The 23108-nt window shown below is 39.5% G+C and overlaps 1 protein-coding gene across 9 annotated transcripts in view; it reads left to right on the top strand.

The window, feature by feature from the left end:
* FAM126B (family with sequence similarity 126 member B) overlaps positions 1–23108 on the top strand; it is a 94918-nt gene that overhangs the window by 34636 nt on the left and 37174 nt on the right. For 8 of the 9 annotated variants that reach the window (XR_005586432.1, XM_039495768.1, XM_039495769.1 and 5 more), the window contains 4 exons: positions 2212–2323; positions 12123–12197; positions 13235–13336; positions 21303–21482. Coding sequence is in view for 8 of the 9 variants with exons in the window: in XM_039495768.1 (XP_039351702.1) it covers positions 12147–12197; positions 13235–13336; positions 21303–21482 (333 nt within the window). In the remaining variant the exon portion in view is untranslated. The remainder of the gene's footprint in view (positions 1–2211; positions 2324–12122; positions 12198–13234; positions 13337–21302; positions 21483–23108) is intronic. The other variant, XM_039495773.1, reaches the window with a different exon arrangement.

Consider the following 23108-nt stretch of genomic DNA (forward strand, 5'->3'; position numbering starts at 1 on the left):
ATAAATGACAAGTTATACTGAAGACAAGCACAGGTACATGTAAAGTTATTATTCATTAGCTATTTACTACTATCTTAACACTATAGTATCGATACAACTTGAGATCAATTCTGCCTGAGCAATCAGACTTCTTTACTCCATAACCTTACCCTGCATTCACCTGAGAATACGTTACCCTTCAGTCGTCCATTTTCTGCACTGGCCAGGTACAGATGGTTGTGAAGTGCACGTCCCTTTGGTTCAGGGAGTGTGGGTCAGGTTTCCCTTATGACCAAAACACACACACATACAGTCCCATGCTTTCGTACTTTTTATCTGATCAGTCCGCCATGTCTTAAAACAGACTGACCAATTAGGGTCAGCCAAATCTTTATTGTGGTTAGCGTTGTCGCCCTGGCTGTATAATTTATGCTTCCTTATCTCTTTTTGTGTCGCTTTGACTGTATAATTTATACTTACTTATTTTCTTGTAGCCAGTTGTTTTAATTGTGGGTTAGACAAGCTGTGCCCGGGGGCACCACTTATCTCCTTTTATAGGAGTTAGAATGTGTTATCTGATTGCAGCGCGTTTTGACCACAAGTCTAAGCTTACCTCTGCAAAGCGTGCCCTCTTCACCTCTGCAAAGCAGAAGTTTGAGGCATTACACTGACAATACCTTTGTTCATTTTAAGCTTGGCAATACTTTTGCTCAGAGATTAATCACAACTATTGTTCTAAAACATGGAAGTTTATATGGTTCTTGGCTACGATGATTGAAAGGGAGAACATGCACTTGAAATACTAACATTTCTGTCTGAAAAATTTGTTTTAGAGTTCAAGTAACAAGTGAGATTACTATAGCTGAAAGAGTGGAAAAAATATTATTCTCTGTTTTTCTGTCTATTTTGTGCATTTGACAGCAGTCTGCGCATAGTTGGTTTCTCTGTTCTGCTTGGATAGTCATTTTTTTACGTGCTTGAAAAGATCCATATGAATATCAACATGGGAGAAGAACCATCCCCTTTTTTAAAGGATTTTTAAAAAATAATCAGATATTACATAGAGATTCCTGTAAGAAATTGCATGAAAATGTTTGATTACAGAAAATTCATACTGTCCCTTTAAGTTCACCCTGTTTTTATTTGTTGTAAAGGCTACCAGTTGAACTTTAGCCTAATGTGAGCTGCTGTTCTGCTTAATGTATGTTTTACTAATATTGAGAGAGAGGGACTTTTTACTAACTGTTTGTATTGGAGAAGGTACAATAGTAACTTAAACAGTATAGAATGGAACAGTTCCATATACTTCGGAAACACACAATAGGATTTCAGCATCTTATTCTCACTAATCCACCTAGGCTTGGCTCGTGAGTGTGCACACTTTAGCGTGAGTGAAAGAGCTCTGCAGTGTTGAATGTACAACTGAAAGTGCTCAGTGATACAGTAGGATAATCCAAGGTACTCTTCAACTATACTGAAGGCATTAAAATATACTGACAATAAGAAGGTGCAGTCTTCGGAGTTCAGTGACCCTGAAGTGATCTGAGATGTACAAAATCTTTATTTGCAATAGAAGTCCCTAGCTAATGGCTCCTACATTATATTGGCAAGTATACTGACTTTTCTCGGCAGTGACAATTTCCCTGAAGTGATTTTGAAACTTTTCACCTTGTAGTAAATATATATCAGAACAAAATGCTTGTGATGGGAAGAAGGAACACTTTTTAAGACATGCTGCTGTTATGGTTTAGATCTTTTGATTTTTATGTTCTGAAGATTCAGACTATTGATTGTGCTTAATCTTGCAAAAATACTAATTTTAATACGTGTGTCTTATGGGTATCTTTTATATGTACTGTTCATTATCAAATTTCATTTTTAGTGTTCTTTCGATCTTTGTGTTTTATACTGGTGCCAGTCACTGCAGCATCTGAACACCTTCCCTATAAATTCTGTTACAAAATTCCTAGTAAATTTCACATAATCTCTGGTTCTCTTCCTTTTTAGGGTAAAAAGCTGTTTGGGGTGTTGTTTGTTACAGATTTTTTTTTTGGGGGGGTGGGGGGAATGGATGTGTTTTAGTGGATTGGGTAATGCTTTTAGCTGGTAATTTCTGTAGTCTATGATGCAGAAAAATGTATTAAGTAAAATAAGTATAGTGTGTAGTTTTCCAAAGCCCGTCTTGTGTCTTTGTTTTGATTATCTCAGATTTTCTATTTTCATCTTTCACAGAACTGAGGAATATTTTAAAGCTTGACAAATGCATTCCAGACTGGAAAACTGCTGCATTATTCCTCCTCCTCCTCCTCCTCCTTCTTTAGAGAACTGACTTCTTAAAACAGAGGTAAAGTTGGACATGGCACATGCAATAACAAATTTTTATACCAATCATGACAAACGGAATCATGACTTTTTAGTAACTTCTCCTCTGGTGTTTCCTGTGGTTTCTTTAAATAACCGTATTCAGGTGTCATGCAAATTATGACTGCTAATCACTGACTTCCGAAATCTACTTACGAATGACATTGTTTGCTATTTTTGTTTCCAAAGCATGCTTTATTTAGTTATCTTCTATTACTGATAGTATCTAATGCAGAAAGCAGTTCTACTAGAACAGGTACTTCTTAAATTCAAGTAAATCTACTGTTGTTACTAATACTACCACTGTTTAAGTACCCAAAAAGTACTGCATGCTTAAGAAACACTTAAGACAGATCCTTGTCGTGAAGAGCGTATATTCACAGAGCGTGATCATATAACTACTTAGTGGCCAGTGCAGTGCTTACTGTCACGAGTAGTCCAATTCAAACAAGCAAAGTGCCAAAGAAACATGCCTTGATGTTCTCAAAAAATCAATTTTGGGATATTTATTTCTACTTCAATATCTTACCCCTTTTTCCACAGCAAGATTTTAGAAATAAGCCTACTCTATCGCACAAGTAAAGTCTCCTGCAGCAATATAGAGGTTGGGAGAAATGAGACAACTTCAAGGAGCCCTGGTGGAATATTGACTCATCTTTATCTAGGCTATATACAGTTTCCACAAGGAAGGGCACTTAATGTAACACAGACTTTAATTCATCTGTTTTGCTTGCTTCCCTTCAACATTTTCACCTTCTTAGAATACACTTTATCCCTCCAGATGCCTCATGTGGCCCCCAAACTCTTCCATACTACTCTGCCTCATTGTTCTGATCCCATTCCAGCACACTCTTAATTGCCTTCCTTCTGGCTTCAGAGACTGGGATGGGACAGTGTTCAGAGCACACAAGCATAGGTGCCAGAAACAGAGGGTGCCATGTGTCGTCCCCTATCTCTCTCACACCACCCCTCCCTCCCGCTTTTTTTTTAATTGAACATGTTCCTGTCTGGGAGGAGGTGTGCTGTGACCTGGCCAGCACCCGGGTCCTGTTCTTTGTCACACCATATGCAATGTGACAACCAGGCCCCACTCTGCATTGTGCTGTGTGCCGGTCCCTCATCTGGCGGCTGCCAAAACCACAGCAGTGGCTCCTCTTGGTGCTGGGGGAGCAGCCAGATCCAGGAAGTGGGACAAACCCAGCGTGCGAGGGTGAAATGCTCACTAGCAGGGAGGGTAAGGTAAAGAGTGGGGAAGGAAGGTGCTCTGGAAGGGTCAGGCTGGTGGGATGGGGGAGGCAAGGACTCTGGGAGGGCTAGGCTGGAGAAGGCAGGGGGCTCCCTCGAGGGCTCTGAGAGGGTCAGGATGGTGGTAGTGGTGGCGGGGGTGTGTGTGAAGGGGAGGCATAGCTCAGTGGTTTGAGCATTGGCCTGCTAAACCCAGGGTTGTGAGTTCAATCCTTGAGGGGGCCACGTAGGGATCTGGGGCAAAATCAGTACTTGGTCCTGCTAGTGAAGGCAGGGGGCTGGACTCAATGACCTTTCAAGGTCCCTTCCAGCTCTATGAGAGAGGTATATCTCAAATGAGTATTTATTTTTAAGTTAGAAGTGCTCCCTCAAGGGGTCTGGGAAGGGTTGGTCTGGTGTGGATGGAGAGGGGAAGAGGCGGGTTAGCTGTTTGTCTTACAGTATTACTGACCCAATTTTCCAATGGAAACAGTATCAGTAAGGGTTTCTTTCACATGGCAGCTCAGGATCTGGGACATTATTCTTCACTATTCCCAGGGGACCAGGAACTTACTTTTTAACTCTGGATGGTAGTGTGAATGGATGTAGTTGCCAGGCCATTTCTGTGCCTTTCCCTCTATCCACCACCTAATAGCAAAACAGGAGGAGGAGGAGAGTGAGATTTTGTTTTAGATCATAGACCTGGAGTCGGCCACCTTCGGCATGTGGCCAATCAGGGTAATCCGCTGGCAGGCCTTGAGACATTTTGTTTATGTTGACCGTCCGCAGGCTCTCGTTGGCCGGGAACAGCGAACCGTGGCCACGGGGGGCTGCGGAAGGCTGTGCCTACAGATAGTCAACATAAACAAAACGTCTCGCGGCCCGCCAGATTACCCTGATGGGCTGCGTGCTGACCCCTGTCCTAGAGCAACCTTCAAACCCTAGCCAGAGTGTCTTCCTGTCTTTCTTTCTAGTTCCTTTCTCTGTGGCCCTCAGACTTCTTTTATATCCCTGAAATGAAGTTAAAACTCCATCTGACCTGGCTTCTGTAGTGAGTCAGTACAGTGGCTCTGCAGCTTCACATAGGGTCCGAAGTCTGAGCTTTGGACAAATGCATGTAATTCTGAACACTGTCTGGGATGTTACTGAATAGAATATGTAGGGCTGACTTGGAAGTGTCCTTATTTGGAGGGGAAGGCCACCCCTCTGGTTTTTCTATAGAAATGGAAGCCAAAGGCAAACCCATGTGCTAGATCACAATGCCACTGCCTCAAATTTGGCCCCCACCCCACACTTCTGCACTCTTTCACTGCTACATTGTCTGGCAGGCTAGCTACAGAACTGTACAATGTGTTCCTTTACTCCCTGGCCAGGGCAGGAATATCCTGATTTGGGAAAGAAGTAGTTTTGTAATAGGGAAACTATTTGAATGATACCAAGCTCCTTTCACTGTTTAAGAGAGAGGTGAGTTTCCTGTCGGTATGAGAGGTCTGTGTTAAATCTGTCCAAATACCTAAAGGCTCCAATCTCCTTACACTTATTTTTAAGCCTTTTTAAACTTCAGGATAAGAGATTTAACACAATCTCTTTATTGTGAACCATAAACAAAAGAGTTGAAAAAGAAAAGGAGGCTATTTAATACATGTGACAAGGCACAAACCTTATTAAAATCTTCGTGTGTGTTAGTAAAGCCTCTGACCAGAGGTAAACATGTTAAAACAGTCTGTACTCAGCTCTATAACAATTAACCTATGTGTTGAGGAACAGTATTCAAATTTTAAAATATAATCTCACTAGCTCCAACCAGGAGTAATTTTCAGCATAAATGCAATTTCAGACAATCATTAATAATTAATGTAACCATTATCAATTCTTTGTACACAGAAAGAAGTTCCCTTCCTCCATTATTACAACACTAGATTATACTTGACCTAATGTACATTTTATGAAGCTTTTTTCCAGTTTGCGTTAATATTAATGCAATGCTTGTCCCTTCCCTTATTCTCCTAACAATGATCTAAAACTTCCTCCACTTTTCTTGTCTATCCTGCTGTTACAAGCCATGAGTATTAATACGTTTGTCTTCCTACACTGTACATCAGCTACGCTTTTTGTGATAAAGAAATTGAGGAAATCTTTCATTTAGCAGAGAGAAATGGTTAAAAGGATAATTTATCAATTGTGGTATTTTGGAGGGGAGCTGTGTACTCTGAGGGAAGAATTCTTCCTTTGCAATGATTAATTTCTACTTTCTTCTTGCTCTTTTGTTAAATCTAAAAGCTGTCTCTCCTATATAGATGATTTTCTCACTTGATATTCCTAAAGGCTATATTGTGGTTTTTTTTATATTTTCCCCTGGGTTCTCAAAGATGTGTGAAGAGTCTTTGTGGGGGAGGTTGGAGCGGAAGGAGTTTTATCACATGTAGTCAGGGCGGCTCCAGGCCCCAGCATGCAAAGTGCGTGCTTGGGGCGGCAAGCCGCGGGGGGCGCCCTGCCGCTCACCGTGAGGGCGGCAGGCAGGCTGCGTTTGGCGGCTTGCCTGCGCAGGGTCCGCTGGTCTCGCGGCTTTGGTGGACCTCCCGCAGGCGTGCCTGCGGAGGGTCCACTGGTCCCGTGGCTTCGGTGGACCTGCGGGAGGTCCAAAGCTGCGGGACCAGTGGACCCTCCGCAGGCAAGCCGCCAAACGCAGCCTGCCTGCCGTGCTTGGGGCAGCAAAATCCCTAGAGCCGTCCCTGCATGTAATAACATTTATTTTGAGGCCTTTGTCTTGCTGTCTTCAAACAGATTTGCACTTTGTTTTCTGTGCTTCACTACTGATAACAGAAATCATCTGACGGGGTGACTAATACAATAACAATCTTGTGTGGGTCACTTGTAGCAATTGAACCTAGGATATCCGGCTCTAAAACAGGGATCGGCAACCTTTGGCACGGGCCCGCCAGGATAAACCCCCTGGTGGGCTGGGCCGGTTTGTTTACCTGCCGCTTCCGCAGGTTCGGCCGATTGCGGCTCCCACTGGCCGCAGTTCGCCGTCCCAGGCCAATGGGGGCTGTGAGAAGCAGTATGAGCCGAGGGATGTACTGGCCACTGCTTCCCGCCACCCCCATTGGCCTGGAGTGGCGAACCGCGGCCAGTGGGAGCCGCAATTGGCCAAACCTGCGGACGCGACAGGTAAACAAACCGTCCCGGCCCGCCAGGGTGCTTACCTGGGCAGGCAGTGTGCCAAAGGTTGCTGATCCCTGCTCTACAAGCATGTGATTCTACAGCTTCTAAAAAGTATTACGGCCAATGGGGGAAGCCACTCAGCAGGAGCTCAATAAGACCAGGAAAGGAAAACTGTTTAGCCCGCAGCATGTAAAGGAGTGACTGACTAAGCAGGTGAACATAGAGAGTGAGCTGAAAGGAGATGGAAAAGGAAGAAAGCCATAGCAGATCTCTCCCTTTGAATTCCATTCTTTTGATCAGTGTCTTCCCCTTCTGATCTCAGTGTTTTATTCATGCATCGCCTCTTTTCCTTCCTTTCCCAAATACAAATAAGGTGACCATTAGCTCCTGCAGCAGCCCCCAACACTTTTCCGTTTTCACAAAGGTTCCCTGCACCTCTCCTACCACTGGTGGCTCACTGGCTGTGCCTGGGTCTGGATTCTTCTCTTGGACAGCAAGTGGCAAATTTACTCCAGCTCTTGCTGCTCTTTTTCAGCACTTTCAGTCCCATACTCTGCCTGGCAAGCAGGATCTAGCCACTACACCATGGAGGTGCAGCCACTGAGGGGAAAAAGTGAAATTTAAAAAAAGCTTAAAAAAAAAAATTATTGCCCATGAGCCTCTTGAATTTATAAACGTATCAAGAGGGAGCAAGCCACACTTCAAAGCCCCCTTGGCATTTTTTTTTATTAGAGTGTAAGTATTTTAAACATGGTGAACTGAATGAATTCAGCATTCTTCCTGTCTACATTTTCTCAATAATTTTAGTTAGAAAAGAGATTCTTCATAATTTCCTGCACTAAACTCCTTCATTGTGTTGCTATGAACTGATAAACAACCATCTCTTTTTTATCTCCCACGTAGCTGGTTTTCTGTGTAGGTGTAGTAATTTATCTGTCCAGATTATCAGGGCATTTCCATGTCTTCCTATATAAATCTTGGCTGCCTTGCAGGGATGTTGACTCTGAATTAGTTAATAGTAAAATACGCTGAGGTTGTCGGATAAAAGACACTATAGCCATACTAAATATCAATAATAATATTTTAAAAGCACCTGGTCAGCTACATTTGTAGTAGCTGTCTTGAACAGACTTGCTGCCTTAGAGTATTTTCTAACAGAGAGCTGTATAATAAAAATTTATGTAATTGCTCATCAGGTTGTTTTTCAGATTGGAATTTGTATGGTAGCATGTTAATTTGGTTTAATGCGTCTGTTGAAGCTCTGTTTAGGGACTGTTCCAATTTGTAAAAATCCCTTATGCATGTTTTGTGAGTATTTTACTAACAAAATTGATCAAAGTTCCTACATCATCCCATTGTGTTCCATTAAAATACCAATATCATTTTTTTAAAAAGCTCCTAAAGAGTGTCTGTTGACAGCACTGGAAACTGATAGAATTTTGTTTTGTTTTATTTATTTATTTTCATACATCTATTACAGCGTAGCCAGGAGTGAGTTCAGTCTTTCAGCCAACATAACTCAACGTTAGTGTGGATTGACTGCTCTAAGCATGGGGGTAGTTGGGTCTCCATGTCAATGAAATCCTTGATCTCTCTATTGAGACTGTCGACAAGGGTGCAACTTATGGTGGTGGTTTCTGTGATACAGACATTCCCTAGAGACTGGTTTCAAAACACCCATTCATTTCACTTACATTACTAAACTATTTTGAGGCAGTAATTACTTTGGATCACTACCAACCTATATTGAGTTCAAACTGGAGATTTTGAGACTCCTGCTGCCCTGATCCTGACACAATGTACTGTAATTGGTTCTTTCTAAAAGTAAAATAAACACCAAAATCCTATACTTAAATTTTCCATATTCACTAGATTTAGTGAATTATTCCTTAAAGGGCCAATTTCTATCAATATTTGGTGTTTTTCCTAAAATTCCAGTTCCTGGAGTCATTTCATTAAAGGAGAATCTCAGTTTGCAATCTTATGGTTGCAGAGCAAAGCTTGAAAACCTGAATTCTAAATGCTGAAAAATCAGAAGGCAAGTACATAGAACCCCAAATGTATTATTGTGGTGTTAAATCCCATGATTTGTTTTGAGGCAACCTCATTTGGTGGTTGGGGCTTGTAAGGAAGGAGGAGGCAGGAAGAAAGGGGTTAATATTAAATCCTCAACTCCTTCATTTACAAATTTAAAAACAGTGCTAGCTGTTGTTAAATATTGGAGAGTCATGTAGCCTTTAAAGGTAGCCAAGTGGCAGAGGGAGTTCAAATCAGCTAACAGATCCTAGTCTTGGAACTGTGTGAATGTTACCCATGATATTTGGTGCTAATGGCATAGCCATTTTGACTTGTATTTTATAAGAAATAGAAACGTCAACTTGCTAAATGGAGAAGGGCAAAACAGTGGAATGGGGAAGAGAGGTTGGATTACATAACAGCAGATTCCTCTATAATTTTTTGTATTGGTGTTGATTTAAATTTTTTAAGCCATAACAGAAACGTTAATTGTCTGAGCCTGTGCCAGATATCCCTGGAGAAAACATATTTTGAAATTCCTGTAAATAAATATGTAAATAGGGTATTTAAAATTTAAATCAAAGGGGAAGGGAAAACAAGTCAAGTCTCAACATTAATATTTGGAAGAATAGTTAGTTTGTTAGGGCCTTTTCCAAATGACGTGGTAAAGTATATTTTAAATCTAATTTAATTAGATTAATTTTAGTTGTTTACTCCCATTTATTAATATACTCAAGTCAAACATTTTTCCTTTAGCCTCCTGTTCTGTGCAAATCTAAACTGGACTACGAAGAACTCTCAGGAGTTTATACATACTAGCTATTTTGGAAAATGTTATGACTGTGTCTACCTTTTGTTTGACTTCCTGTATCTAACTGTGCCTTTATATCTTTACAAGTGAAAAAGAAATAAGTTAGCAGGTGAGATTTCCAGAAGTTTTGTTAGCCATGATTTTTTGTTGTTCATCCTTCCTTTAATGATGATTTCCCTTTGAAGCTATGCTAGCATGAGCAATATGTTTCCGATAGATGGATTTATTCAGAAATCTATTCATCAGAGATCTTTGGGATTTTTCCAGCAAGAACTTCCATAATACATTAAAAGAACTCCTAAACTATGTTAGTTCATCTGAACTTGAATACATTATTACTGTATATTTTTACTATACAGATTCTCTTATGAAGACTGCAAGCTATTCCTATATAGCCTTACAGAAATATAGTTGTGCACTGAGCTCAGGGCCGGTGCTACCATTTAGGCCAACTAGGCATTTGCCTGGGGCGCCAAAAAGCGGCGCCCCCCCAATTTTTTTATTAAAGCGTTTCAGCAGCTGCTGCAGTGGGAGGGAGAGGGAGTCTGAGCTGCTGCCGGCAGCCCAGGGGTTCCCCGGGTCAGCGTGCCACTGGCAGCCCAAGGGTTCCCCTAGGTCAGCGCACCGCCGGCAGCCCAGCGGTTCCAGCACTGCTCCGCTTCTCCCGCCTCCCAGGCTTGCGGTGCCAATCAGGTGTTTGGCGCTGCAAGCCTGGGAGGAGAATTAGAGCGGGGGCGGTGTGCTCGAGGAGGACGCGGAGCAGAGGTGAGCTGGGGTGAGGAGGTACCGCAGAGCTCCCCGGGCTGGGGGGATGGGGAGCTGCCACGGGGGTGCCTCAGGGCGAGGGGGGGAGCTGCCACAGGGCTCCTCACCTCTGCTCCACGTCCTCCCCGAGCATGCCACCCCCGCTCTAATTCTCCCGCCTCCCAGGCATGCGGTGCCAATCAGCTGTTTGGCGCTGCAAGCCTGGGAGGGGAGGAGAATTAGAGCGGGGTGGTGTGCTCGGGGAGGATGCGGAGCAGAGGTGAGCTGGGGTGGGGATGTGCTGCATGGCTTCCCGCGGGTGGAGGGGGAGATGCTGCAGGGCTGGGGGCGGGTGTGCAAGGCGGAAGTTTCGCCTAGGGTGCGAAACTTCCTTGCACCAGCCCTTACTGGGCTTTATGCTGGCCAGATTTGCATATGGCTATTTTCCTGCATTTCTTCTTGTGTGAGACATCTCTTCTTGTGGTGAAGGTGTTAAAGTAATGCATAGTTTCACAATATTTTGTTCTGTGACATTCTATTTTCATATCTATTAGTATCTACTATATACATTTTCCTATTGCCTGTTTTATTTCTGTTTAGCAACAACACTTGTCTTCCTGTGAAAAGGCAAATTAGTAATGGCGGTTTTGGACCCGAATGCAAGACTGTGGGTCAGAGTATTGCAGCTGACACATCACAACAATTTCTAAATGTAACAGTAGCTTAGTGAATATGCTTAGCATAGCTCTGATTAAATGTCTGTGTGCTGAGACTAATAAAAAGAAAGTAATGATAGAAATTGGAGAGGGAAAGAATGTACTAGGTCATCGTGTCCAGCCCTCTGCCAATGAAGGATTGATCTTGGTGCTTATGAAATGTCTTTATTTAATGCACCCTCTCTTGCGTTAAACATTGTATTTGGGTAGTTTAAAGTTCATGTAATGAACTGGCTCAGAATCCATTTAATATGAATATTTTTAGATGATTAAATACCTCAGAAATCCACACTACATAACAAAACCCTACGTTCATTTAGGAAAACAGCTGCAACTTAAATATTGTACTTAAATAGAGATAGCTAATAAGATTAGGGTGTTTATTTCAAAATAGTATGCAAGTAGCAGACACCATAAAACTCCGTGGGTTTTGGGTTGAGACCTGTTTTTGTCTGAACTTAAGATACTAGAATAAAACTGCTATATGGTAGGAAAGTAATAATAGTAATTGTGTGGTTTTAAAAAAACCTAATAGTGCTTGTATGTTTAGCTTTCTGAAAAATACAGCTTACTGCTAAAATAGATCATCAGTGTTGCAGGTTGAAAGAGAAACTTCACAATTCCTCCAGAACAGCTTTAAGAAATAAAACATACTGCCACCATGACTTCCAAGATATTATTTTTTATGAAATTGTGTTTGCTTTGTGTCATATCCAGAGTTGTCATTACAACCTGTCACATGGCTTTGTTCCATGATGCTCTTCAGTTGTTTCAGTTGTCTTTTCTTTGTACTATATTTGGTAAGAGCACAGGGATGGATGGTGTGTTTGTCTTAGATAATGTGCAATTTGGCCTGAAGCACTGAGTCCTCTCTGACCTGCTGAAGTACTATAGCTTTATGTCTAGGAGGATCAAGAGAACAGTTTAAAAAAATCATTAGAAAACGGGACTAATTTTCAGAACTACAACATCTGGTAATGTTTGATGTAAAATAAAACCATCAGATATTGGAACTGTCTTCCCCTTTAGAACAGGGTTTTACAGAACTATGCTTTGTTGCCAGAAATGCATTCTACCTTTTGAGCTTCTCTTTCTTGTTCCTAAAGGTAAGGAGAATAAGCTGTAAGAAAATGCTGGGATCCGAACGTGGTGTGGTGGAAGAATGGCTATCAGAATTCAAGGTCAGCTGAGTAGGTGTATGACAGCTATAATGTTGTTTAATGGCATATAATGTTAAGAATGCTAATGATGAAACATTTAAAGTGTAAAAGCCTATTTTGATTTTTAATCTTTTGTATCTGTTCTACTGCACAATGTTTAGATGTCTATATAAAGGTATTAATATAAAAAGCACAATTTGGAATACAAATATTTATTATAATAGTACAGAGCATATAGTATACTATGCAGTTCTCACTTCAAAGCACATAACACTCTGTAAATCAAGCTGATAGACTTTAAAGGGAAACTGTCAACTTGTTTACAAAATTTAAAAACTTAACCAACTTTTTATGAAATCTAAGATTAATAGAAGTGTTTCCACAATTTAAAAAACTCCAGTGAAAATAGTTTTAAAAAAATAAATACCCTCCTTTGTCGAATGGATGAACTCCATGCTTGTCTTGACATGTAAACCAAATCTAAACTTCCTTTATTGAGCTGAGAGAAATATAAAATAAAACAGCACATAGAGACAGGTAAATTGGATTTTTAAAATATTTTCACTTTTAATAATCTGAGGCTTTATCATAGGTTTAAAAAAAAGTTTAAATTTATATAAGGTTTGGAAAAGTTCCTGGTTGAACAGGGAGGAAGAGAAGAGGAGAGGGTCTAGAGACTAGACTGGGTTTGTGGCAGATAATTTTAATACGGAGCGGCCCAGAGCTGTATAGTGACCTAGTCCTGGAAGTTGCCGAATGTCCTCAACTACCACACAAGTTGATGAATATTCATAGCATTCAGCACCATGCAGGATTGGGTCCCAGCACTGTAAGGTTTATGGATAGCTTGCTTGCTTAAATCAGTACTGAAAGAACAGAATTCCACCTTTTACTAGTGTAGTAAGTTGTGAATTTCTCTTGACTGAAGCTCAGGGATTGCTGTTGTGTTTAATGTTATCAAAACTGGATTTATCATGTTCATAGATATCTATCAATGCATGAAAGCTTACACATGAACTACTCGTGATAGTAACTGCTGTCTATATCTCTTACTTTAGGCATTACCTGAAAATCAAATCTCCGGTTATGCATCAACGTTGCACCGGAAAAAATCACTGGTGCCAGCTCTTTATAAGGTTATTCAGGACCCAAATAATGAGGTAGGAGACTCCCAGAGAAGGCATTTCCTTTTTCTTTTTCTAAATAAATCATAGTAATTAAGAACTGTCAGTTGCTGTTCTAACCTGGGATTGATGCAGGGAGAATATTCTTTCTCTGTTTTGCCCTTTTTTCTCTCTCTCATTTTTTTTACAGTTGCTGAATATCTCTTTCTGTTAGAAGGCAAACCAGTTGCTCTCAAAAGAATATTGAACACTGCTGCTGGGTCATTGTGACATGACATAAGTTTTAGGTTGCAACTCAGTATGAGCTGCTTTTTGGAAGCCAGTTAGCCATAGCTGAGACAAAGTACTCTTTAGACTAATTTGGCTTGAAGAATTTTATTTTATTCACTTGTGATTTATTAATTCGGTGGAGAATGGAATAAATGTCCTACTCCAGTGTGAAATTATGCCTAGGCCTGATTTTCCTTTCATTTACACTACTGTTATATTTGTGTCCTTCCATTGCTTTCCATGGAATTACTCTTGATTTATGCTGGTGTAACTGAGAGCAGAATCAAATTTAAATATGCACAGTGAAAACATAGCTATGAATGTGGCTCCTGACTTGCACAGTTAACATAGAATTAAGCTTTCCATTCCATAGAATACTGGGGAGAGGATGAGAAAACTACTGGGAAGTCTTATGGATGAATCTAAACTCTGAACAAACTTGCCACTTTATGTTTAAACCTCTATATATAGTAATCATCAAAAGAGTCAGGAAAGATTTATCATCTCTAGGCTGTTGTGTGCTTTTAAATGAAAATGTGAGGAATACACAGGAAAGTAGCTTCTTATCTTCTCAGATACAGCCTCCAAGAGTGCCTGTGCTGTTTACTGGATTGAATTTGAAGAAGTTCAGGTAATCCTTTCCTAACAAGCAGCTTGATTTTAAAGTGCTGCTTTGCTTTTCTGCTAGGACTAAAAGCTTGTATACTGACCTCTTTTTTCCTCCTTCCTGGGAGGCTTGGAATTCATCTTGAAACTGTTGTAAATTGTAACAGTACTATTGCCTCTGCTGTCCCTCTCTGTCTTGCCATCTGTATCTCTGAATGTTTCAAAGGTTTTCCCTTACACAGAAAAAAAAGTATCTGATTGCACCTCCATAGGTTACTAAGTTACAAAGAACCAAAACTTCAAAAGGAGAATCCATGTTAAGGGTCTGACTTCTTTGTTGTATTATTGAAAATTGACTCATCTAAATAAATTAGGGCTGTCAAGCGATTAAAAAAAATGAATCTCAATCAAACAATAATAGAATACCATTTATTTAAATATTTTTGGATGTTTTCTACATTTTCAAATATATTAATTTCAATTACAACACAGAATACAAAGTGAACAGTGCTCGCTTTATATTTATTTTGATCACAAATATTTGCACTGTAAAAAAAAAATTAAAGGAATTCTATTTTTCATTTCACCTAATACAAATACTGTAGTGCAATCTCTTTATCATGAAAGTACAAAAAACCAACAACCCTGCTGTCAGAGTCTACCCTCACTTGAAACTGGGGGGTTTCAAAGTGAGGACCCGCATGTCTTCCCCCACCCCAAAATCCTAGGGTAGGTCTCCCCTTTGCTGCCACCATGTCATAGGTCTCACCCCACTTGGAACTGTTGGGTTCCAATGTGGGGACCTGACTTGGTTTCCCTCTAAACTAAAATCCTAGTTTAGATCTAGTAAAGCTGCCACTACTCAATCAGATATGTGGATTGAGACACAGTCCTTCCCCAAAATCCTAGGGGATTCCAAGAGCCCCAAATCCATGGAGTTCTTACACCCAGGAGAAATAAACCATTCCCCCTGCTTCCTCCCCCCTCCCTTTTCCTAGGAGAGCTACCGGGATCTAACTACAGAGGGATACCTCCCCCTTCTCCTTCCCTGAGAATCCACCCAAGGAAAGACCAAACAAGTCCTTAATAGAAAAGAATTTATTAAAGAATAAAAAGAAAGTAACTTGTCTCTGTAATTCAAGATAGAACCATACAGGGTCTAAACTTATCAATCTCTGGAGAGAATCCCTCCTCCCCCTTTCTTTCTTAGTGAAAGCAAAGTAACAGCAAACAGGAATAAAGAATTTCCTTTAGCAAACACACAATTGCAAATGTAGAAATCAAATTATAAGACTAATTCACCTTTCTAATTAATACTCACTATTAATTAGTAGAAACTACTCCAGGAGAACTTGGAGACATGACTGTTCTTTCTTAGATCCAAAAAAGCTCTCTCACAAAGAACACAGACAAAGGCTTCCCTCCACAGAGATTTGAAAAAATCTTGTCTCTGATTGGTCCTCTGGTCAGGTGGTCATCAGGTACTGCATGTTAACCCTTTACAGGTAAAAGAGACCTTAACCCTGATCTGTTTGTTTGACACCTGCATTCAAAAATAAATCAATGTAAAACTTTGAAGCCTACAAATCCACTCCGTTCTACTGCTTGTTCAGCCAATTGCTAAGACAAACAAGTTTTTTTACATTTGCAGGAGATAATGCTGCCCGCTTCTTGTTTACAGTGTCACCTGAAAGTGAGAACAGGCATTCTCATGGCACTGTTGTAGCCATTGTCACAAGATATTTGTGCCAGATGCTCTAAAGATTCATATGTTCCTTCATGCTTTAACCACCATCATCTGAGTCAGATGCCACCTGCAGAAGGTTGATTTTTCTTGTTTGTTGGGTTCAGGTTCTGTAGTTTCTGCATCAGAGTGTTGCTCTTTTAAGATTTCTGAAAGTATGCACCACACCTCGTACCTCTCAGATTTTGGAAGGCACTTCAGATTCTTAAACCTTGGGTCGAGTGCTGTAGCTATCTTTAGAAATCTCACATTGGAATCTTCTTTATGTTTGTCAAATCTGCAGTGAAAGTGTTCTTAAATCAAACAACATATGCTGGGTCATCATCTGAGACTACCATAACACAAACTATATGCAGAATGTGGATAAAGCCACGGAGCAGGAAACATACAATTCTCCTACAAGGAGTTCAGTCACAAATTTAATTAACACTTTTTTTTTTTTTAAATGAGCATCATCAGCATGGAAGCATGTCCTCTGGAATGGTGGTTGGAGCAGGAAGAGGCATATGAATGTTTAGCATATCTGGCACGTAAATACCTTGCAATGCTGGTTACAAAAGTGCCATATGAATGCCTATTCTCACTTTCAGGTGACATTGTAAATAAGAAGCGGGCAGCATTATCTCTCGTAAATGTAAACAAACTTGTTTCTCTTAGCGATTGGCTGAACAAAGAAGTAGGACTGAGTGGACTTGCAAGCTTTAAAGTTTGACATTGTTTTGTTATGGAGTGCAGTTACATTTAAAAAAATCTACATTTGTAAGTTGCACTTTCACAATAAAGAGATTGCACTATAGTATTTGAGGTGAATTGAAAAATATTATTTCTTTTGTCATTTTTACAGTGCAAATATTTGTAATCAAAAGTAATATAAAGTGAGCACTGGACACTGACATGTGTCTGACAAAGAGGGAATTCACCCACGAAAACTTATGCTCCAGTACTTCTGTTAGTCTATAAGGTGCCACAGGACTCTGTCGCTTTTTACAGATCCAGACTAACACGGCTACCCCTCTGATACTGTACCCTTTGTATTCTGTGTTGTAATTGAAATCAATATATTTGAAAATATAGAAAAACATCAAAATATTATTTAATTTCAATTGGTATTCTGCTGTTTAACAGTGTGATTAAAACTGATTAATCACGATGAATTTTTTTAATTGCAATTACTTTTTTTTAGTTAATCGCATGCGTTACTGGCGATTAATCGACAGCCCTAAAATAAATTTTAAAAAACCTAAATCCACTGCTTTGACTTCTGCCCAGGTATTTAGGAATACATGCTAGTGCATATAGCATGCATCTGAGATCAGAATCTGCTCCAAAAATATCAGCTAAAATCTTGACTTTCAAGGCGGCAAGACTTTCCTTAGCTTATTTCTTCCAAACTTATTCTACATAAGGGAAATATAACAACATAATAGGCTGTTTTACCATGTTCAGTGCTGCACTAATATCTAGTTCTAGGAGGTGGGATCTTCATAGGACTCTGTTAGCAAGAGGATAATTTTTTTGCTTGTAGACGTCTATTATTCTACCACATGAGTAGTAAAAATCTGGGTACAAGGAATTAGGGAATTATTTCCTAATGAAGAGGGGGATATGAATTTTTAGCCTAACTTGAGCCTCATCATGGCTACACCATTGTTTAAAATCTACAGTATTATTAAAGAATAATGTAGATTGGCAGCATTCAGATAGGCTCTCATCATAATTTGTTTTAAAAACAAATCTCTCAAAGACTGCTGGCTCCATAGTAGGTTAACAAATACATTACAATAATATCCTTCAGAGGTGTGTGTTTTATTAGCAGCTGTTCATCATGCTGAAAATGCTTGCTCTCCAGGGACAACAGTTATACTGAGAAATTAATATTAAGTAAAGTTAGTTTAATTTTGCAAAAGTATTAAATTCCCTTACGGGTCTTAATATAGTGAAAAGATTGAGAAGGGCAGTTTTAAATAAAGTATTTAAATAAAGAGAGCAAAGAGTGCTCATAAGTGGCTTATTTAATTGAATAATGTGTAAGTGGTGTACTTGATATTTTCCTTACTTTTTAAAAGTACAATTTGTTCACTGACAGTTCATTTTTTTTTGTTTGGTTCATTGGTATGGGGTAGGGGCAAAGGCAAGTAAATTAACTGAAATCTGTATCTACTCCATGCAAAAAGTAACATTAATGCAGTATTGAAGTTGAGAAATCATGTACTCAAATCAGGACATCCAGAGTTAACGGTGAAAGCTCAATCTTTAATTAAAAAAAAAAAAAAGCATGTATCCAGTGCAAGGGTAGGCAACCTATGGCACGCGTGCCGAAAGTGGCACGTTAGCTGATTTTCAGTGGCACTCACACTGCCCGGGTCCTGGCCATTAGTTAGGGGAGCTCTGCATTTTAATTAAATTTTAAATGAAGCTTCTTAAACATTGTAAAAGCCTTATTTACTTTACATACAACAATAGTTTAGTTCTATATTATAGACTTATAGAAAGAGACCTTCTAAAAACGTTAAAATGTATGACTGGCACGCAAAACCTTAAATTAGAGTGAATAAATGAAGATTCGGCACACCACTTCTGAAAGGTTGCCTACCCCTGGTCCAGTGCTTTCCCGTGTTCAAAGTGCTTTACAGACATACTGATTTCTCTTAACTTTCCCCCTTTATGCTTATGCCTTAAAATAAGGTAATTCATTCTAACATGATAAAATACTGGAATTTCTTATGTAACCTTATCTTGTATTGTATATGCAGTCATGCAAATGCAGCTTTAAGACCTGGCCTTACTGTTAAGATTCAGTGAGATCTACAAAATGAATGAACTTCCTTAAAACTTGGTTTGCATTGTACACCTCGCTGAGATGTAAAAAATCAAACCAAGGTATGAAAACTGCACTATTATGTAACTTATTGTAGTTAAGTCTGTATAAGGAAATTCCATTTTGTATTATGGTACGTATTGTGTTAGCTGACATTTATATAGATATAAAAGACCTTTTGTTAAGTCATGAGGAAAAGAGGATGGTTATTGGTTTGATATTGCCTTAGTGCATTTCTTGACTGAGTGCTTGATTTCGCAACCTTTTTTTAATTTGGGCGGCAGTGCAGCACTTTGAACATGTAATGTGCTATATGTGCTAAGTATTATAGTTAATATGCTAAATAGAATAACCAGATGTTCAACCACGTAGAACAATGCTGTTTTTCCATCAAGGAGATCTGATGACGATGGCTTGACTGGCTTGCGATGCCAGGAAAACCCCAAGTTTAATAGGAGAGTCTTGAGGTGCTCTGCTTTCTTGCTTTTATTTCTTACATTTATTGTTAAATCCCTATATTTTATTTAAAAATTAAGATTTTTTTCGACTAAACTTTTCCTGCTGAACAGTCTTCACCATCCTTTGTTTAGTCTCTTGCTTTAGTTATAAAAAGTCTTTTCATTCAGTGTGATGAAGCTGTCAGCCTGAAACCTTGTTACACAAGGTGCTTATATCAGATCCTTGTATAATAAGAGTTTTGACTGATGTTCTACATGGATGTGATGTCACAGTTTATGTAATCAACTAATGGTTTAAGAAATGGTACGTTTACCATCCATACTGTACTGTATTCTAAAAATGAAACTAATGATTAACCTCACCTTTTTGTTGAAAAAATGTAGCAGTTACTCTTAAGACAATAATGGCCTAGGTTGTATTGAATTAATTTTTAGTGTCACTGAGATTTTCAGTTGAGTAAAGGCCTTTAAATCTGTGCATGTGTATATGAATATATATTTACATAGCAATACAGATGTTTACTTCCATGCAAATTTGTTGTATGTTCAAACTAAGCACTTATAATGAGAGAGAAATAAAATAAGTTTTCTGAAGGTGGTAAGACATGGGTTTTTCATGTCCTACAAAAGTGATAATATGATTTGATGTAAAGACTCTTGTGTATCTCCCTGTCCTGAAGAAATACAAGTAAGTGATAATGAGAGAGAGAGTATTTTTTCTGATTAGAAAAGGAGACTTTTAGTTAGGAGAATCTGGGCTCTGTGCTTAGATTCTTCCAATAACTTGCTGTATGACCTTGGACTGGTCAAGTAACATGTTGGAGGGGGGAGGGATAGCTCAGTGGTTTGAGCATTGGCCTGCTAAATGCAGTGTTGCAAGTTCAATCCTTGAGGGGACCGTTTAGGGATATGGGGCAAAAATCTGTCAGGGACAGTACTTGGTCCTGCTGTGAAGGCAGGGGACTGGAGTCAATGATCTTTCAAGGTCCCTTCCAGCTCTATGAGATAGGTATATCTCCATATTAAAAAATTAAATTAAATCAGTTGTGCCTCAGTTGCCTTCATGTGTTAGAAAACTGAGGCACACTTTTGAGTGGCTTGTAGATACTGACCTAAGACCTGAACCAAATCCTGTTAGGAATCTGGCCATTTACTTTAGTTGGGGTTTAAATAAAGCCTGTAGGTTTTTGTTATTTTCTGCTCTGTGAGTTGAGCACATTTCTCAGACACATCTGATATGTCTGTTCACCAGGAAAGAGAGTTAAGATATATGTGCTTTCAACGGATCTCTGCAAGGTGGAGACCTGGGTTCAAATGTTAATTTAGGTTACAAATGAAAAGGAATTATTCACCATTTTGTGCACATCACAAAACTGCCAGTTAGGCACAATAGGCTATTGGAATGCAGGGTTTTTGTGGGTCCATACCGAGTTGACTTGATAAGGGCCTTGGGGAATCTTGGCTACTTGCATTGAATCTAGCTCTAGTTAGTGCTAGAAAGCCTTTCAGTTTGAAGGGAACAAAATTAAATCAAGACTATCTGTTAAAAAATTAGTTTGCCCACAATTGAGCAAAAATGCCCCCCTACCCCTTCTTGTTTGTGTTAAAAAAAAAAAAATAATAACAAAAAAACCCCAACCACACTAAGATAAAGGGTTAATTCACTCTCTACCATTATACTGGATATAGACTGATTTCACTAATAAGTATTTCTTTCTCCACATCTGAGATTTTTCTAAAGCATTGGGGTTGCAAAATGAACATACTTTATGGTCTGCACAGCTCAAATCATCTCACTGGTAAAAGAATTTGCTGCTTATAAAAAGGTGTCATATTGACTAAGTCGGAAGATGAAACTCCCACAGATCAGGTACATTAAGGGCCGTGGTAGTGCGAACTTCTTCCAATCCTCATCAATGTACCTCAGCCCTATTCTTGAAGACCATGTTTAGCAGGGAGGGGTAACTTAGTTTCCACGCCCATTCATTCTGTGGCATCTCTGAGGTTGCCAACAATGATGCCAGTTTTGCCAATTGCAGTGGTTTTATTTGTGCATTTTTTAATACACAAGATTAAAACATTGAACTGGTTTTTCTCATTCTATAGCTTCTGGAACCTGTCTGCCACCAGCTCTTTGAACTCTACCGTAGTTCTGAAGTTCGACTCAAGAGGTTCACGCTGCAGTTCCTGCCAGAATTGATCTGGGTTTATCTGCGTCTTACTGCCAGCAGGGACAGACAGAGTAACGGTTGCATTGAAGCACTGCTGCTTGGGATTTACAATTTGGTAAGTGAGATAAGGAGGGATGGGTGTGAAGAGCCTTAAGATAATCAGTGAGCAGTAGAAATAAAGTAAGGCACGGGAATATTAACAGAGCAAAATATGAAAAATGCTAATGAATTAATGCAGTTAAAGTTAAGTGTTTCTCCTAGAGGAAAGCATAACTTAATGAGTGTTCAGAAAAAGCATGTTTGCAGAAGTATCTTTGGTAGCTTGTAAATTAGATTTACTGCCTCAGCGTAGCACTAAACATATTATGGTAAACAATTAATTTTTTTTAATTAAGATGTTTTTGTTGCCCTGTATAATGTGCTTGTTAGAAGAATTTAGTAAGTCTGTATAAATATCTAAAGAGTTGAAATTTGCTGATAGCCCTGTCTGAACAATATGCTCATTCAGTGTTTCCATATTGGGCTTCTCCTATTTAGTTACTCAGAATGACCTTTTAAGGTGAAGTATTGAGGCTAAAGTAACATTCAATCACAAGTTGTGCATGGGTGGGAAATATCTTTTGGCTGGGACTATAAAAAAATCATCATAATGATGTTGTTCACTGTAGACTCCTAAATTTGGATGTCAAACTTAGGGATGATTTCAGGCTGTCAAAAATAGTATTCTGTCAGGGACATTAAATTATGCATCTCATACAAATTTATATTCTTAATTTTTATGCCAATATGCCATGGCTGGTAAATTAGCAATATTGTTAGCATATGCCCTTTCTTGTCATGAGAATTTCAATTTTACATGGCTTTAAAATACAAATTGTCCTAAAATATTTTCCTTCTCTGTTCCATTATAACAAGTTTTCTTTTAGCAGTGTGTTAGTTATTACAGAGTGCTTTATGTTCATATGCCTGGGAAGTGAGACATGGAGCCAAATTCTGATCTCAGTGACATTTGTAAATCCACATTAACTCCAATAAAGTCAAGTTACTCTGGATTTATGCTGGTGTAAGCAATATCAGAATCTGGCTACTAGCTTTTGATTTTTATCTGCTGGGCTGAAGTAGGTTGTAAGTATCTGTCATTAGCTTCAGCTTTCATCAAGGCACTTGAGCTGGTCCTTTTGGAACTCATGTTGGATGATTCACAGTGTATAAGCACAGCAGCTAATGCTGCTACGTTCCCTCCAAACTGAAATAGAAGGAAGAGGTTGTAAAATGGGGAGTGACTCAACACTTTTCTCTAGCTGAAGACACAAGTATATTGGCACCTAGCTGCAGATGTCAATAAGAACCTAGAATAGTGATTCTGAACCTATTAATCATTGTGGGCCGCAGTCAGTTACCTGGGCTGCAGGTTGAGAACCACAGCACCTCCCTGTGACGGGTTGCATCACAGAAACCCCCTTGGGAACTGCCAGCTGATGTGCCAAGACTACTTCTGCCCCTGCTTTCCCTGCCAGTTCGGGACCCCAGCACCCTGTCTTACTGAGCCAGACACGCCCGTCTGCTCCAACAAAGACCCAGGGTCTGAATTACTTGCCCCAAAGCTGCAGACTTAACTGAAAGCAGCTTACAGATGTGTTCTTGTATTTAACACTCAGATGCCCAACACCCAGTGGGGTCTAAACCCAAATAAATCCATTCTACTCTGTATAAAGCTTATACAGGGTAAACTCATAAATTG

This window comes from Mauremys reevesii, linkage group 11 (assembly GCF_016161935.1).
Source record: "Mauremys reevesii isolate NIE-2019 linkage group 11, ASM1616193v1, whole genome shotgun sequence".
Classification (NCBI taxonomy): Eukaryota; Metazoa; Chordata; order Testudines; family Geoemydidae; genus Mauremys; species Mauremys reevesii.